General features: G+C 53.5%; 1 protein-coding gene across 6 annotated transcripts; it reads left to right on the top strand.

Annotated features, from left to right (window-relative positions):
• The first annotated feature begins 985 nt into the window (after positions 1–985).
• ABCG4 (ATP binding cassette subfamily G member 4) lies at positions 986–15,648 on the top strand. 6 transcript variants are annotated; one of them, XM_006054388.4, is made up of 15 exons: positions 986–1,528; positions 2,175–2,427; positions 7,464–7,581; positions 7,701–7,833; positions 7,965–8,015; positions 8,403–8,548; positions 9,694–9,817; positions 9,945–10,059; positions 10,255–10,397; positions 11,356–11,454; positions 11,678–11,846; positions 11,933–12,033; positions 13,316–13,474; positions 13,717–13,770; positions 13,993–15,648. In XM_006054388.4, the coding sequence occupies exons 2-15, from the start codon at positions 2,190–2,192 to the stop codon at positions 14,131–14,133; spliced, it is 1,791 nt and encodes a 596-aa protein (XP_006054450.1). In that variant the 5' UTR covers positions 986–1,528; positions 2,175–2,189; the 3' UTR covers positions 14,134–15,648. The 6 variants fall into 6 exon arrangements, with proteins under 6 accessions (XP_006054450.1, XP_025122569.1, XP_006054449.1 ...); XM_025266784.3 differs by having other exon boundaries at positions 13,908–15,648; XM_006054387.4 differs by having other exon boundaries at positions 987–1,528; positions 13,652–13,770.
• Positions 15,649–15,978: the final 330 nt, after the last annotated feature.

The following is a 15,978-nucleotide window of genomic DNA, read 5'->3' as shown; positions in this document are numbered from 1 at the left end:
CTGCTGGAGCTGGACTCTGGCACTCTAAGTCACGGGGCAGGGCCTGGAGATGTCCTGCAGGGGCCGCCAGACTCCAGGCTGCAAAGAGGCTGGGGTGGGCGGGAGTCGGGGGGAGGTGTGACCTGCAGAGGAGAGGTTTGACTGCTAGTAACCTCTGCTGCGGTAAGGAGAAGCCTCAGCAGTGGCAACAGCCTCCCCTCCCATCCGTCTTTGCTATGTGACAGGTGGGAACTTAAAAGCTCGGGTCACGTGTCTCAGCTGGCTAACCTACTTACCCCTTGAAGACTGGGGCTGGGGCACGCTGGGGCCAGGAGGAGATGCCTGAGAAAGGCACAGGGCAGGGGGAAGCCCCTGGAATGCTCTGGGGTCTTAAAGGCTTGTGGGGTGAGGGTGAGGACGCACACGTGTGTGAGAAGATGCCAAACACAGTGTTCTGCTCTACGCCCTGGCACACATGTATCTCCAGCATCAGGCGTTGTCTGTCTTAAAGGCCCGAATTTGCCTGGGAGAACCGAGATTTCTACAGTTGGAGATGGAGAAGGAAATGGCAACCCACTCCAGGATTCTTGCTTGGGGTGGGGGTGAGGGTGTCCCATGGACAGAGAAGCCTGACCGGCTGCAGTCCACCCGGTTGCAAAGAGTGGATGACTTAGTGACTAAATGGCGATCAGCTGGAGCAGGCTGGGCTCTGGGTACTGGTTTAACCTTGGAGCTGCCTCTGAATTCTCCAAAAGCAGTTCTGTCCCTTTTTGACTGGTCTCCTGGTCCTCAGAGAGGGAAAGGGGAGGTGGGGAAGATGTCCCAAGACTATTGCTTGGGAATTCCTAGGGGATGCTGAGCTCAAGGGCCAGAATTGAGGGAAATTGATGCGGGGTGGGGTGGTGGTGCAGACAGGCTGGCAGCTCCACAATCCCTTGAGAGTGACGGAATCTGCACCCCCCCAACCCCTCCCCCACCACCATTGTATAGTCTGAAATTCAGGGACCTGTCTCCACTGAGCGACTTCAGCTGTCTTCACCGCCTCGGAGTCGGCCTTTTGCCACCAATCTCCAGTTCTGGGTCCATACTTGCACTCTCTCCCGCACCCCGCGTAGCTGGCGCTTCTCTCCCCTTCGCCATCCTCGCTCCCCGCGGGCTGCAGGGAGGCGTGGGCCCTTTAAGAACCGCAGGACCGGCTGGCAGCAGCTTGGGCAAGGGCGCAGTCGCCCCGCGGGTTCGGGAGAACAAGGCACCAAAGATCGGGCTTAGGGAACCGGGTGTGCTCGGCCGAGAGGGGTAGGGGCACGCCCCAGTCGCCCCTCCGCAGGCTTGTCATCTCTTTTCTGACCTGAGTCTCGAGCCCTCCCCTGTCGCCTGCCCCGCCCCGGCCCCGCCCCGGCCCCGCCCCGGCCCGGACGCCGGGTTCGGGAGCCGGGACACCGGGCCCAGTGCCGCAGCCAGAGGCAGGTAAGGAGGACCTAGAGTCTCCATCCTCAGCCCGTGGCAGCGCTCATCATCTCAGCTCTGCACCAGCCCAGGGCGCCTCAAGGTGACCAGGCTTGCGGAAGATGGGAGGGGAATGACCTCCAATGCGGCGCTTAGTTGGCAGTGTGGGTTTTGAGTCCGGGCGGTGAGCCCGTTTGAGGCGAGAGTCCAGGGCGCGCGGACCCAGGGCCGCCGGCAGGAGGGACTGGCCAGGGCACCTCGCCTAGAGATGGGGAGGGAGGCGCAGCGGGAGGCCCAGAGCCTCCTCTTCCTCCGCCTTTGCCTGGTCCATCCTGCGGTCACCCTGCTACCCTGATTTCCTAGCAGGCAGCCTCTGCCTACCGCCCTTTCTGCACCCCCGCTCCCCACCCCCCACCCCCGCGCCCCATCCAGTCCCCAGAGACTGGTGGCCTGCAGGGTAAGGAGATTAGAGCCTCCGCGGGGAGGAGGGAGCGGGTGCAGGCTTCGAGGAGCCCGGCTGGGGTTGGGGCTGGGGCTGCCTGGGACCGAGGAGAGGTGGGGACTGAACGTAGCTGCGCCGTGAGTGGTGGTCGGCGGAGGGCAGATGCTCTGGAGGTGGGACGTGGGAGCTTATGGTAGCGGATCTACCCTGAAAAGGAGGCGGGGAGGCGAGGGCACATGAGAAAGCAAGGAAGCTCCGAGCCAGGGATGGAGGTCTGCCCCAAACTGAGCAGGGCCTCTCCCTTCAGGCCGGACTTGGCGTGATGGCAGAGAAGACTCTGGAGGCCGTGGTCTGTGGACTACGACCTGGAGCTGTGGCCATGGCCGTGGCGCTGGAAGATGGGGCGGAGCCCCCTGTGCTGACCACGCACCTGAAGAAGGTGGAGAACCACATCACTGAAGCCCAGCGCTTCTCCCACCTACCCAAGCGCTCAGCGGTGGACATTGAGTTCGTGGAGCTGTCCTATTCTGTGAGGGAGGGGCCCTGCTGGCGCAAACGGGGTAAGGGAGCAGTCTGGTGGGGAACTGTGGGCCCCCATGAGTTGACTCTTCTGAAACAGGAGGCCTGGGTTTGTCCCCTGTTCTACAAATCCTGCAGGAGCCAGTCCACTAAAATCTCAGCCCCTCACTTACTCTGTGGACAGCTGAGGTGCCAGGGTCTGAGCTCCCTTCACACCTGTAAGCACCAGGGGGCACTAGGTTCAATGAGTTATTTCCTCTTCTAAGTTGATGCTATTGCTTCTGGTCCTTGAGGAATTGTCCTTCTTTGTTTCAGGTAGAGCTCCTGCCTTCTAGGGTGGATATGAGAAAGTCTGGGCTGTATGGCAGCGGTTGTCCTCAGTGGTTAGCAAAAATCCTTGGCCCTATGGAGCACTGCTAATTTTAAAAGATGTTCTCATTCCTGTCTTCTTACTTCATTCTTGCCAAAGTTCTCCAAGGCAGGGAGGGTGAAGGGTTGGTAGGATAGGTGACATCTTGTTGTTTAGTTGCTAAGTCTTGTTCGACTCTTTTGAGACCCCATGGACTGTACCAGGTTCCTCTGTCCATGGTATTTCCCAGGCAAATTGGACTGGGTTGCAATTTATTTCTCCAGATTTGCCCGACTCAAGAATAGAACCTGGGTCTCCTGCTTTGCAGGTGGATTCTTTACTCCTGAGCCACCTGGGAAGCCCTCTCTATGTTGCTAATATGAAAACTGAGGCCCAAAGAAGTTGAATAACTTGACTGATGTCACACAGCTAATAAAGTGGCAGTGTGAGGACCAGAAGCCAGGTTTCCCAGCTCTCCTTGCAGTGTTCCTTTCTCTCTCTTATCTTTCCTGTTAAGCACACCCATCTCCACTGCTTCTCTCTTTAGGACAGGTGGATAATGGGGTTGCCTGCGCCTCCAAATTCTCTGAATCCTCACTATTTCCCGTCTTTTGCCCTTAACCCCTTCCCCCTGCCATGGGCAGGTTGAGCTGGGAATAGAGAAGCTGGGGTTTCCCCAGAGCCTGGGTGTGGATCAGGGGTGGAGCTGGAACATTCTTCTCTGAGGTTTAAGAAATGTTTGGGGTGCTTCAGAGCAGAGCTGAGCCTGTATTCTCTCTGTACTCCCTACCCTCACTCCCATGAGCGACCAAAAGATCACAGGGTCTGAGTCACTAGAATTTGAGATATCTGGGCTCTCTGCTTAGTGCCCTTGGTCCTGAGGCCAGTTTTGGGCACAGAAGTTACCTGTTATTTCCTTAACCCTCAGTTTTAAGGACTTCCCTGGTGGCTCAGATGGTAAAGAATCTGCCTGCAATGCGGGAGACCGGGGTTCGATCCCTCGGTTGGGAAGATCCCCTGGTGAAGGGAACGGCTACCTACTTCAGTATTCTGGACTGGAGAATTCCATGGACAGAGGAGTGTGGGTGGTACAGTCCATGGGACCGCAAAGAGTTGGACATGACTGAGCAACTAACACTTTCAGTTTTAGGAGAAATGAAAATGCAAAAGAAATGTCTAGATGGGCCAACTCTCTGGTGGCTTCAACTCAACTCACTAGCCACAAATGGGCACCCTGACCAGGTCCTGCCCTCCTTTGCCCTTGCCAGCCCCATTCTGTTCTACTGGCCATTCTGCCATTTTTGCATCCCTTGTCCCTCTCTCTGCCCTCTGTACTCCTCTCTCTGCCTGCTTTTCTCACATGAATCCCTGTTCCTTTCTTTGGAGGACAGAGAGCAATTAGAGGCCGTGGTAAAGAATCTGCCTCTTGATGCAGGAAACGCAGAAGACACGGGTTTGATCCCTGAGTCGGAAAGATCACCTGGAGAAGGAAATGGCAATCCACTCTAGTATTCTTGCCTAGAGAATCCCCATGGACAGAGGAGCCTGGTGGGCCACAGTCCATGGGGTCACAAAGAGTTGAACATGACTGAGCATGCAGGCACATTCAGTCATTTCAAGAGGAAAAAGAATAAGGGGCATGGAGAAAGGGAGATTCTGACTTTCCCAGGTCAGAATTTGTCACCTGCCTCTCCTAATTATATATGACATTTCTTGATATTCAAAACACTTTTCTATTAATTATTATTAACCTCACTTAATAGTCATAATAACCTTATTTTGTCCTTGGGAGGAGATACTACTATCCTTATATTACAGATGAGGAAACGGAGGCCCTGAAAGAGTAAGTGACTTCATAAAATTGCAAAGAGAGTTACTGATGGAGGCAGAACTAGAACTCTGGTGGGTCTCCATCCTGAAAGCCTGGGAGGTAGGCCCTTCCCAGGTTGAGCAGTTGGGGTCCAGCAGGAGGCCCAAGACATGGGTTCTTAGCCACTTAAGCTGCGTGATCTTGGGCAGACTGCCTACACTCTCTTGCTCTCACTTTCCTCACTTATAAACAGGGATGACAAGAATACCCACTGCATGGGCTTGTGCAGCTCAGCTGAGACATTAGCCATGAAAATGCTCTGTGAAAGGCAAGCATTAAGATAATATTTGAATTCAGCATCAGAGTTCAATCAAGTGCTTGGTAGTGATTAAATTAGGGGAAGGTTCATCATTGCCAATTTCTTCCCCTGCAGAAGAAATCACTTCTTGTGAGTAGCTCTGAGAGGCATATGCTAGTGTGCACAGCCACACGTCTCTCTGATTGATGGTGACAATGACTGAAGTAGAGGGTTGGAATTCATGACGTCCCTTCTCCAAGTAAAGAACTTGCTGTGTGACCTTGGGTGTCACTGGATATCTCTGGGCCCTAGCTGCCTCATCCATGTTGCCATAGCAGTGACTGAGGCAACGAGCTTTGTAAACCAGAAAGCACCATCCAGGCAGTTAGTATGATCAGGATCCCACAGTGGGCACCAGAGGATCCTCTGTCTGATGGAATGTGTTCAGAAGGACAGCTGGGTGCTGTGGAGGGAGGGTGAAAGATCACATCCCTTCACTGCCTCTGCTAAGGAGGTAGAATGGAGGGAATTGGGCTCCACAGGGGATGGAAGAGAGTGGTAGTGAGTGTTGGCTGGTAGGGATTAGTGTTTCAACCTCACTGAGGCAGGCCTGTAAGCAGGGCAGGCAAGGCCAGCGTCCTTGACTTCATCTTTCCTCTCTACCCCCTTGTCTTGGTAGTTGACTCTGTGGAATCTCTGCCCTCTGCTCCCTGGATTGTATTACATATATGTTGTTATACAGCACCGTTTTCCTCCCAAAGCCTGGAAAGCCTCTGCCTTCTTTTTCCATTTTGAAATGCTGCTCATTCTTCAACACTTAGCTCAAATGCCACCTCTTCCATGAAGCCATTCCTGATTTTCCCCTTGCCCCTCTACCCTCATCAGTTCTATTTTCTAAATTCTCATTGCACAAGACTTATGCTTCTATGATAACTCTTACTTTATCTTTCTTCAGATCTATAGATGATTTATTTTTTAAAAAATTACTTGTTATTTATGTGACTGTACTGGGTCTTAGTTGCCACACGTACTATCTTCAGTCTCCGTTGTGGCATGCGGGATCTTTAGTTGTGGCATGCAAACTCTTGGTTGGGACATGGGGGATCTAGTTCCCTGACCAGGGATTGAAACTGGGCCCCCTGTATTGGGAATGCGGAGTCTTGGCCACAGGATCACCAGAGAAGTCCCCATAGATATTTTCTTATCCATCTCTTTTACCTAGACTATCACTGTCTTGAGTGCAGGAACTGTGTCTCCCTTGTTTTTTTTTTTTTTTTTTTTTGATTGAGTGTCTGATACAGAGCTTGGAATGTAGTGTATATCAATAAGCATTGTCACATGGAATTAACATTAAAATGTCACTTGCTTTTAATGTGCTCTATGTACCAAGCACTGTGTCATATACTTTACATATATATATATTTCTTTCTTTATGGCTGCTCTGGGTCTTGGTTGCTGTGCGGGCTTTTCTCTAGTTGTGGTGAGCAGGGGCCGCTCTCCAGTTGCCGTGCGAGGGCCTCTCATTGCGGAAGCCTCTCCTGTTGCAGAGCACAGGCTCCAGGGTGTGAGCTTCAGTAACTGTGGCACACGGGCTCAGTAGTTGTGGTGCACAGGCTTAGCTGTTCCGTGGCATGTGGGATCCTCCCAGTACAGGAATCTAACCCATTTCTCTTGCACTGGAGGATTCTTTACCACTAAGCCACCAGGGAAGCCCTAGTTTACATATATTATCTCACTGAACCTTTATAGCAACCCAATGAGATAGATACTATCTATCTTTCAAGGAGGCACCTTACAAATGAGGCACCTGGAGCTCAGAGAGGTTAAGCAACTTGCTGCAGGTCACACAGCTAGCTGGTGAGTGTGGAGTTAGAATTTGAATACAGATCCAACTGACTCCAAATGTGTACTCTTAATGCATATGCTGCCCCCCAGTGAGTGAAAGGTGAGATTTTACTGGGCCACATTAGGGGCTGCAGAGATAAGCCTGGTGGGGAGACAGAGCATGCTGATGAAAGACTTTTAGAAGGAGGCCAAGGCTCTGAGAACACACATTCAGAACACTTATTGAGCATCTAGTACATGCCAGCCAATCTACTAAGGTTACAAAGATGAGTCACACACAGACCCTGTCTGCAAGGAGCTCACTGACTAAGAGGCTGGGGGAGGGGGCTGAGGGGCAGGCACCTCAAGTAACAAACGTGCTGGCAAATGAAGAGTGCTGTGGGATTAGAGGACAGTTAGCTAGCTCAGACTGGAAAATTGGAAAAGTCTTCCTTGAGCGGGTAAGAGAGTGAGCGCCGTGTTTGTAGAAGAGAAGTAGGGTCTTCTGTTGGGTCCCCTCTCCATACCCATCCATCAGATGTGGGGGTTTTCCCATGGCTTTCAGAAGAGCACTGTCACCTCGGGTACATTGACATTAGTGGTGGTTGCTTCTGGGGGGACAGAATGAGAGGGTACAGGTCATCATTGGGGCTCTGAGGGTCACTCTGCCATCCTAACCAAGTCACGGTGAGTAGAGACTGCCTAGTTCACTGATAGCCGTGGCTCCTAAGAGTTTGAGGTGTCTCTGTTCATTGAAGCACTGATCAAAAGTTCCTCTTTTCCTCCCACATTGCAGGTTATAAGACCCTCCTTAAGTGCCTATCAGGTAAATTCTGCTGCCGGGAGATGATTGGCATCATGGGCCCCTCAGGGTCTGGCAAGTCCACACTCATGAACCTCTTGGCAGGATACAGGTAAGGATAAGGCTGGGGTGGAGTGGGGGCAGAGCCCAGGAAGAGAGGAACCCTGGGGAGCACGGAAGAGGTTCTGTAGTGACCCTGACCTCCATCCCTAACTGAGGGCGTCCCTGCAGGAAGTCTGGGATGAAAGGGCAGATCCTGGTCAATGGGAAGCCGCGGGAACTGAGGACCTTCCGCAAGATGTCCTGTTACATCATGCAGGAAGATATCCTACTGCCACACCTCACGGTGCTGGAAGCCATGATGGTGAGAGCTGGGCGGCCACCGCCTCCTCCCAGTCCCCCAGGCGCCTGCCGTCCCCACTCTTTCCATTGGCCAAGGGGTCAAGGCCCTGCCGCCCCCACGCATATCTGATCCGCCCTCTCTCTGGGCCCCAGATCTCCGCTAACCTGAAACTGAATGAGAAGCAGGAGGTGAAGAAGGAGCTGGTGAGTTGGGGGGTGGGGGTGTGGGGGGTGTGTGGGGAGGGGAAACAAGGCAGCTGCCCTTTCCAGGCCCTGAGATCTGGGGTGCCCTTGATTTGGGTAGGAGGAGAGGGGTGGCCAAGGTTGGGATGCTGGGTTTAAGGGAGATGCTTATTTAAATTGGGGTGGTGGGACTTGCCTGGTGGCCAAGTGGTTAAGACTCCACATGTCCATTGCAGGGGTCCCAGGTTCCATCCCTGGTCAGGGAACTAAGATCCCACATGCCGTGCTGGGTGGCCAAAAAAATAAAACAATTAAAAAAAATTTTTTAATCAATAAATACATCGGGGTGGTGCTGGGGGAAAGCAGAGACTCTGAAACTGACCTGGGCTGGATCGGGGGCCGGGCCAGGTGACGGAGATCCTGACGGCGCTCGGCCTGCTGTCCTGCTCCCACACGAGGACAGCCCTGCTCTCCGGTGGGCAGAGGAAGCGCCTGGCCATTGCCCTGGAGCTGGTCAACAACCCACCTGTCATGTTCTTTGATGAGCCCACCAGGTAGTTCTCCCCTCCTCTCCTACTGGGCTGCCCCCTCCCCTCAGCCCAGAGCCAGAACTGGAGGCTGCATCCGCTCCACTGCTGGAGACCAGAGCACGTGTTTGCAGCCTCCTGGGGCCAGAGAAGAGCTCCACCCCTGCCAAGCCTGTTGCCTAGCAGCCCTATCCTTCACCCTCACAGAAACCCCGTGTCCTCCCTGGCTGATGCCACCCGCTCCTTCTCTCCCCCACAGCCAATCAATCACAGAGTCCTGCTGAGTCTACCTTCTTTCTCCATCTTTCAGATTTACCCCACCCCCATTCTTAGTGCCAGTGCTTAAATTCAGGACATCATCAACTCTTGCCTGCATTTCTGCAACAGACTCCTCTCTGCTTGTCTCCAGTCTCTCCCAGCCCATCCTTCCTCCAAACTGCAACCAGAGTGAACTTTCTAAAAGACAAGTCTGGCAATACTCACTCCTCTGCTTAAAAACATGCAATGATTCACATTTGCCCTCAGAATAAAGGCAGAGGACGTACAAGGTCTGGGGCTGAACCTACTTCTCTGGCCTCACATCTTGCTTCACGCTGACTTGTATTTTATGCTCTAATAAGATTGAATCGCTTATTATTCTCTTCGTCAAGCCATGTGTTCCATGCCTTTGAGCCTTGCACATGCTGTGTCTTCTGCCTGGAATGCCCTTCACCACTGCACCTGCCCTTGCCCCCTCACTTGACTTAGCTCTTTCTTCTGCCAGACTCACTCAGGAACCTCCTCTGACTCCTCTCCCAAACCTTTGTACAGCAGAGGTGAATTCTCTCCTACTTTTCACCCCCTGTTTCTACAGCATGGTCCACATTGTCTCAAATGATCTGTGCATTTCTCTCTCTCCCTTCCAACCAGAGTCTATGTCTTATTTATTTGTCCTTCTAATCCCAGTGGCTGGCATTCAACAAGTGCTTAATAATTTCTTGTTGCACCTAACCGTAGTCGGGCCTTCTTGGTACCTCCAAACACCTGAATCATACAATGTGGATGGGATATAGGGGTGGCCAGAATGACCCCCTTCCTGCCAGCTCCCTCGCCCTCATAGCAGCTGCCCCATCCAGACACTCCCTTGGCCATACCCACCTCACCCTGCCCCCTGGTGGCCTCTCTCTGGACAGTGGACTGGACAGTGCTTCCTCTTTCCAAGTGGCATCCCTCATGAAGTCCCTGGCCCAGGGGGGCCGAACTATCATCTGCACCATCCACCAGCCCAGTGCTAAGCTCTTTGAGATGTTTGACAAGGTGAGGGTCTCTGGGACTCAAAGGTGACTGACCAGTGATGGGGAGAGGGCCGGCGATCAGTCAAGGTGTGGTGGGACCTGCCTGACCCACTTGTGTTATTTTCCTTGCCCTTCTTTTTCTGCCTCAGCTCTATATCCTGAGCCAGGGTCAGTGCATCTTCAAGGGCATGGTCACCAACCTGATCCCCTACCTGAAGGGGCTCGGTTTGCACTGCCCCACCTACCACAACCCGGCTGACTTCAGTGAGTAGGGGCCTGGTGGTCCAGGCTGGGATATGGTGGCGGGCCAAACCTAGGGGTCCATATCATGTACTTGGACCTCCTGGGGGCAGAGATCTCACTGTCACCTGCCTTCCACACACACTCAAGGAAGGGCTGGCTTGCTCTTGGGAAGCAAGGAGAGATCTTAGCTGAGTGCACCCCCTCTGTGTTCCCCAGTCATCGAGGTGGCCTCTGGCGAGTATGGAGACCTGAACCCCCTGCTGTTCAGGGCTGTGCAGAATGGGCTCTGTGCCATGGCAGAGAAGAACAGCGGCCCTGAGAAGAATGAGGTTCCCACCCTCTGTCCCCCTTGCCCTCTGGTGAGTAGGGGTGGAGGGAGCAGGATGCAGAGTTGGGGAGGGGAGACGGGACTGTGGACATGGCCCAGCCAGAGAGGCTGTGCCTCAGAGGCATCCCAACTACTGGGTACTAGGAAGAACCCAGGACTTGGAATAGACCTACTATTAGCTGTGTGACCTTGGGCACATGACTTAACCTCTCTGAGCTTCGGGTTTCTCATTCATTTATTTGTTCAACAAATTCTTACCAAGCAAGTGTAGTGCCACCTGGTAAGCAAGGTTGACTCTGTCTCTGGCCTTGTGGCCAGTGTGGTTTACTGTCATCTTTAACTTGGGGGTGATGATATTTATTTCACAGGCTTATTGGGAGGACTAATTAGATTAGTCACACAAAGCTCTTCCTAGTGTAGCTGGCTCTTTTCCTTAAATGAGATACTGCGACCCCAGGGGGCCAGCAGGGTTATTGTTGCTGTTGTCATTACCACTGTTACAAATATTACCGTGAAACTGGTTGCATAAAGGTATTATGCCTTTAGGATAAATGTTGTCAATGGATTAAAATTTCCCCAGAATGACTGGGAATTCCCTGGCAGTTCAGTGGTTAGGACTCTGTGCTTTCCCTGCCTAGGATGTGGGTTCAATCCCTAGTCAGGGAACTAAGATCCCGCAAGCCATGCAGCTCAGTCAAATAAAATACAGTTTAAGAATAAACAACTGATCTATTCGTAGCCACCACAGGTGTCCTTGACTCCCCTTCTGTCTCCTCCCTCCCCACGTCTGTTTACTCCCTTTTTGTGTCTCTCTGAATCTCACTCTGATTCACACCTCTAAGGCCAGCTTCCAGGTACCCAGCTCAATGGTGGAGAATTCTGGAGGACCCTTGTCCCTGGGGACAGGCTCAGGGGTTTTCCCACCAACTGAGCTGGCTGCGTGGTGGGTGGGTGGGGCAGGCTCACCTGATCCAGTTTCCTCTCCCCAGGAAGTGGATACCATCGAAAGCCACACCTTTGCCACCAGCACTCTCACGCAGTTCTGCATCCTCTTCAAAAGGAGCTTCTTGTCTGTCCTCAGGGACATGGTGAGACTTCAAGTTGGAGGAGGGGAGGCTGGTGTTGGCCTGGCCTTGTGTGGTGTAGGATCCCAGCAGTGGAGATGGTGATGGGTCCCCCTCCCAGCAGCCCCCCCAGTGCTCCTGTGGGTCTCTGTGCCCGTGAGGGCACACCCACGTTCCTATGCAAGTGTGACTCACCCATCCCTAGCCTGTGATCCATCCTCTCTCCTCATGATCACCCCTCACACAGGTCCTGACCCACCTGCGGTTCATATCCCATGCGGTGATTGGCGTGCTCATTGGTCTCCTCTACCTGCAAACTGGCAACGATGCCAACAAGGTCTTAAACAACACCGGCTGCCTCTTCTTCTCCATTCTTTTCCTCATGTTTGCTGCCATGATGCCAACTGTGCTCACCTGTGAGCTGAGATGCCCTGGGCATGGGCGGGCGTGGGGAGCATGGGGTAGGGTCAGGGTGCTATGCCTCATCAGCCTGTGTCTTCAGTCCCCTTAGAGATGGCAGTCTTCCTGAGGGAGCATCTCAACTACTGGTACAGCCTCAAAATGTATTTCCTGGCCAAGACCATGGCTGATGTGCCCTTCCAAGTGAGCCTCTTCCTCCTACCTCCCTGCTGCCTCCCTCCTATCTTGCTCCTTCCATCCTTGCTTCCCACCCCCGCCTCAACCTTGATACATGCCATCCTTTCCTTCACTTCTACTCACTTAGCAAGAGGTGGTGAGTACCAACCATGTACCAGGCTCTTTGTCAGGCACTGGGGTGTAGCAACGATAATGACAGAAGTAGTCTTGACCTCATGGAATTTATGTTCCAGTGGGAATAAGAGAGATCAAACAACACATGATGAAAATAATAGCCCTACAAATGACTTTTACTCAAGGCAACAGAGAACAGCATGGGCTCTGGAGCCTTGCTGCTCCTTGTTAGCTGTGAGACACTGGGCAAGTCACCTAATCTCTCTTGGCTTCAGTGTCTCCATTTGTAAAATAGAATGATGATAATATCTACCTTGGGATTGTTTATGAGAATGAAATGAGTTAATACAGGTAAAGTACTTAGAATAGTGCTTGGCACATACTGAAGTACCTAATAATGTTTGCTGGGTTTGATTGTTATGGCCACCACCACCCTCTTCCAAGCACCAGGGTCATCAATGATCCATAGGGTACCTTTGAGCAAATTAGAAGAGGTGTCCCTTCCCCAGGGCGAGGGTGCACCGTGCCAGGGTGAGAAGAGTACGAGCGGGGGCTTGGCTTCTGGCTGCCTCTTGGTTGAGGCCTCATACAGGGAACAACCCTCACTCCTGCACTTGATAGTCTCGGTCCCTGCTGCCCAGGAACTGATGGGGACAAAGGGCTCCCCAGGTGGCGCTAGTGGTAAAGAACCCGCTTGCCAATGCAGGAGACATGAGAGACACAGGTTCAGTCCCTGGGTGGGGAAGATCTCCTGAAGGAGGGCATGGCAACCCACTCCGATATTCTTGCCTGGAGAATCCCATGGACAGGGGAGCCTGGTGGGCTATGGTCCACAGGGTTGCAAAGAGTTGGACATGACTGAAGTGACTTAGCAGGTACAGCGGGACAAAAGGCTCTCATATATAAAGGAATTAACAATATAAAGAATATGCTGGTCCAGATGGGATGGATCTTCAAAGAAGTCACCAGGCTTGCATGGGTCTGAGTGGGCCTGATGGAAGATGAATGAGGTTCTTAGAGCCAGGGAAGGGGACCCATGTCAAGTTCATGTGACAGCATGAACAGGAGTACAGAGGACCAGGCGTGGACACTCTAGCAATTGCTGTCCTAAAGGCTCCTGCCTGGGTGGAGTTGAGGGTCTTGGCTGCTGCCCAGCCCCGTGCCTGCTCCCCAGGTGATATGCCCAGCTGTGTACTGCAGTATCATGTACTGGATGACAAGCCAGCCGGCTGAGACCAGCCGCTTCCTGCTCTTCTTAGCCTTGGGTGCCTCCACGGCCTTGGCGGCCCAGTCTCTGGGGATGCTGATTGGAGCTGCTTCCAGCTCCCTACAGGTGAGTGGCTGGCACGTGGGGACCCCCAAGAGAGGGGCCGGAGTCTGGTGGGAGGAAGCAGGGCCTGGCCTAAGGAATGGGATGGATCTCTGGGAAGCCTGGGCCCCACCCCAGCCCCGGTCCTGAGTCTGTCCTGGTCACCCCTGCGATGGCCCGGTCCCCTTCCCTCCCCTGCAGGTGGCCACCTTTATGGGTCCCCTCACCGCTATCCCCGTCCTTCTGTTCTCCGGTTTTTTCGTCAGCTTCAAAGCCATCCCCAGTTACCTGCAGTGGAGCTCCTACCTCTCCTATGTCAGGTCAGTGCCCCTCCCCTTACCATCTGCCCCTGCTCCTCCTTGCAGGAGGTGAGAGATTGCACCTGGCCTCTGGCAGTTTGCCCAGGTGGCAGGAGCCCTGTGCTCTGCGTCCTGGCTCTGATGCCTGTGTTGCCTAGGTATGGCTTCGAGGGTGTGATACTGACCATATATGGCATGGGGCGAGAAGACCTGAGCTGCCTGACGGAACACTGCCCTTTCCAGAAGCCAGAGAACATTCTCCGAGCCATGGATGTCGAAGATGGCAAGCTCTACGTGGACTTCCTGGCCTTGGGCATCTTCTTCCTGTTCCTGCGGCTGCTGGCGTACCTTGTGCTCCGCTACCGAATCAAGTCTGAGAGATAGAGCTCTGCCCTGGCCTGGGCCCCAGCCCTTCGGGACTGTTTTAACCTTGTAGACTTGGGCCCTCCCCTCTCTCAGCTCCTTTGCAGGCTGGCTGGCAGACTGCGCTCCCAGCCTTGGCCCTAGGGGTGGGGATGCCAGCCCTCTCTGCCATGCCCAGGAGTCTTTCCAAGTTGATGCAGTCTGTAGCTTCCTCCCTCCTCTCTCCAACACCTGCATGCAAAGACCATTAGCAGGCTGCCACCCTCCTTCCTGCCCCGCCCCCGACACCCTCCTCTGTTGTCTGCCTGGGAGCCCCGGCTCTCCAGGGCCCCTCTTACAATTGACCAAAGTGGCCCCCCTTTTGGGTCCCACCACACAAGTGTTTGTAAACTGGCTGTTATAAGGTTGGGGTTCTAGGGCTGGGTCCCATTGAGGTCCCCTGGATGTCCTGTTGGAACGGGGCAGGGACAGGCTCTGGAAGTCTCTTCTTCCTTCTCCTCACCTCTCTCCACCCTTAGACCCTGGCTGATCTGGACAATCTGTTGGGACAGGTTTCTGGATCTGTCTGGACCATCCCTCCCAGTCCTAGGGGTTGGAGAGGCCTGGCGCCTTGGGCTGTCCCCCGGACCCATCTGGTTGGGGCTGGGCCTGTGGCTCCTCTGCAATAATGTCTCTGTTTCTTTCCCATCTGTTACTGGAAGTAGAGAATGCACTTTATTCAGGGGTGGGGGTGGGGGTGGGGTGGAGGGGGTGGTGGTGAGTGGGTGAAGACTCAAGCCTCCTTTCTTGCTGTTCATGTGGTCCCGCAGTGGTCCCTCCCCTCTCCTGAGTTACAGGCACATATACACTACACAGACAGGCAATCTCAACCCTACACACACTCGCCGTCCCCCGATGGCTCAGAGGAAGGGTGATGGTGGCATGGTGGTGGCAGGTGCTGTGGGGAGGGTAATGCCAACCTCTTCCTGGGGCTCCCACTTAGACTCTAAGGATGAGGCTGGTGCTGCCCAGGCCGTCTCCAGGAGCTGCAGGTGTCTACCCCCCAGTCTTCCCTTCTTCCCAAGCCTGGAGTGGCACAGGGTACCAGCTCCCTGGAGTTCAGGACCCCACACAAGCACAAAGCGCGAGCATAAGTTGGACATGGTCACTGCCACCCCATGGCTCTTTTGTGTGTCAAGCTGGCAATGTCACTCCTCCACCCCTTCCACGGCCACTTGCTGCTCATTCAAACTCCTGTCCATGTCCTGCTACCTGCTTCCTATCAGCCAAGGTGGGCCCTGGGTGTCAGAGCAGCATGGCCGGGGCACCAGAGTGACAGATGCACCTAGAACGTGTCTGACTTTCCTGGGATGGCTGGGGTCCAGGCTCATTCTACTTCTGATTTCCTCTTCCCCTAGGGCACTTGTCACCCTTTCTTCCAGTGCACATACCTCTCTACCTTCCTTACCCTGCAACGGATTCTCCCCATCACACAGAGATGCCCATTGTATTTGTGGGATTTCACTCATTATTAATAAAACCTATATTTATACAGTATGCTGTGTGGAAATGTGTGTAGCTCTGGCACTCGGTACCATGGGCTATGAGGTGGTCTTCAAAGCTCTTGGCAAGAAGTCTATGTGCTTTAGGGAGCTGTGGCAATGGATGGGAAGTCCTAGATGGAAATCAAGCTGATGAGTGTGTAACTTATGAGATATCTGTATTATGCTCCACCTTACAGAAGCATCTTACAAATGCTTATGTTCACTATCTCAAGGGAGTCTCAGATCAAAGACGCATTATCTCTCGTGACAACCCATTTTGCAGATAAGAGAGCTGAGACTTGGGTTAAGTAACTTGCCAAAGGGCCCTGAGTTAATGAAAGTG

The sequence above is a fragment of the Bubalus bubalis genome, chromosome 16, assembly GCF_019923935.1.
Source record: "Bubalus bubalis isolate 160015118507 breed Murrah chromosome 16, NDDB_SH_1, whole genome shotgun sequence".
Classification (NCBI taxonomy): Eukaryota; Metazoa; Chordata; class Mammalia; order Artiodactyla; family Bovidae; genus Bubalus; species Bubalus bubalis.
This window is presented reverse-complemented; position numbering and strand designations above follow the sequence as displayed.

Coding starts and splice junctions, on each gene's coding strand:
- ABCG4 (XM_006054386.4), top strand. CDS start 2,190: ATGGCAGAGAAGACTCTGGAGGCCGTGGTCTGTGGACTACGACCTGGA. Junction 7,582..7,700: donor AACCTCTTGGCAGGATACAG/GTAAGGATAAGG, acceptor GCGTCCCTGCAG/GAAGTCTGGGATGAAAGGGC. Junction 8,016..8,402: donor AGGAGGTGAAGAAGGAGCTG/GTGAGTTGGGGG, acceptor GGGCCGGGCCAG/GTGACGGAGATCCTGACGGC.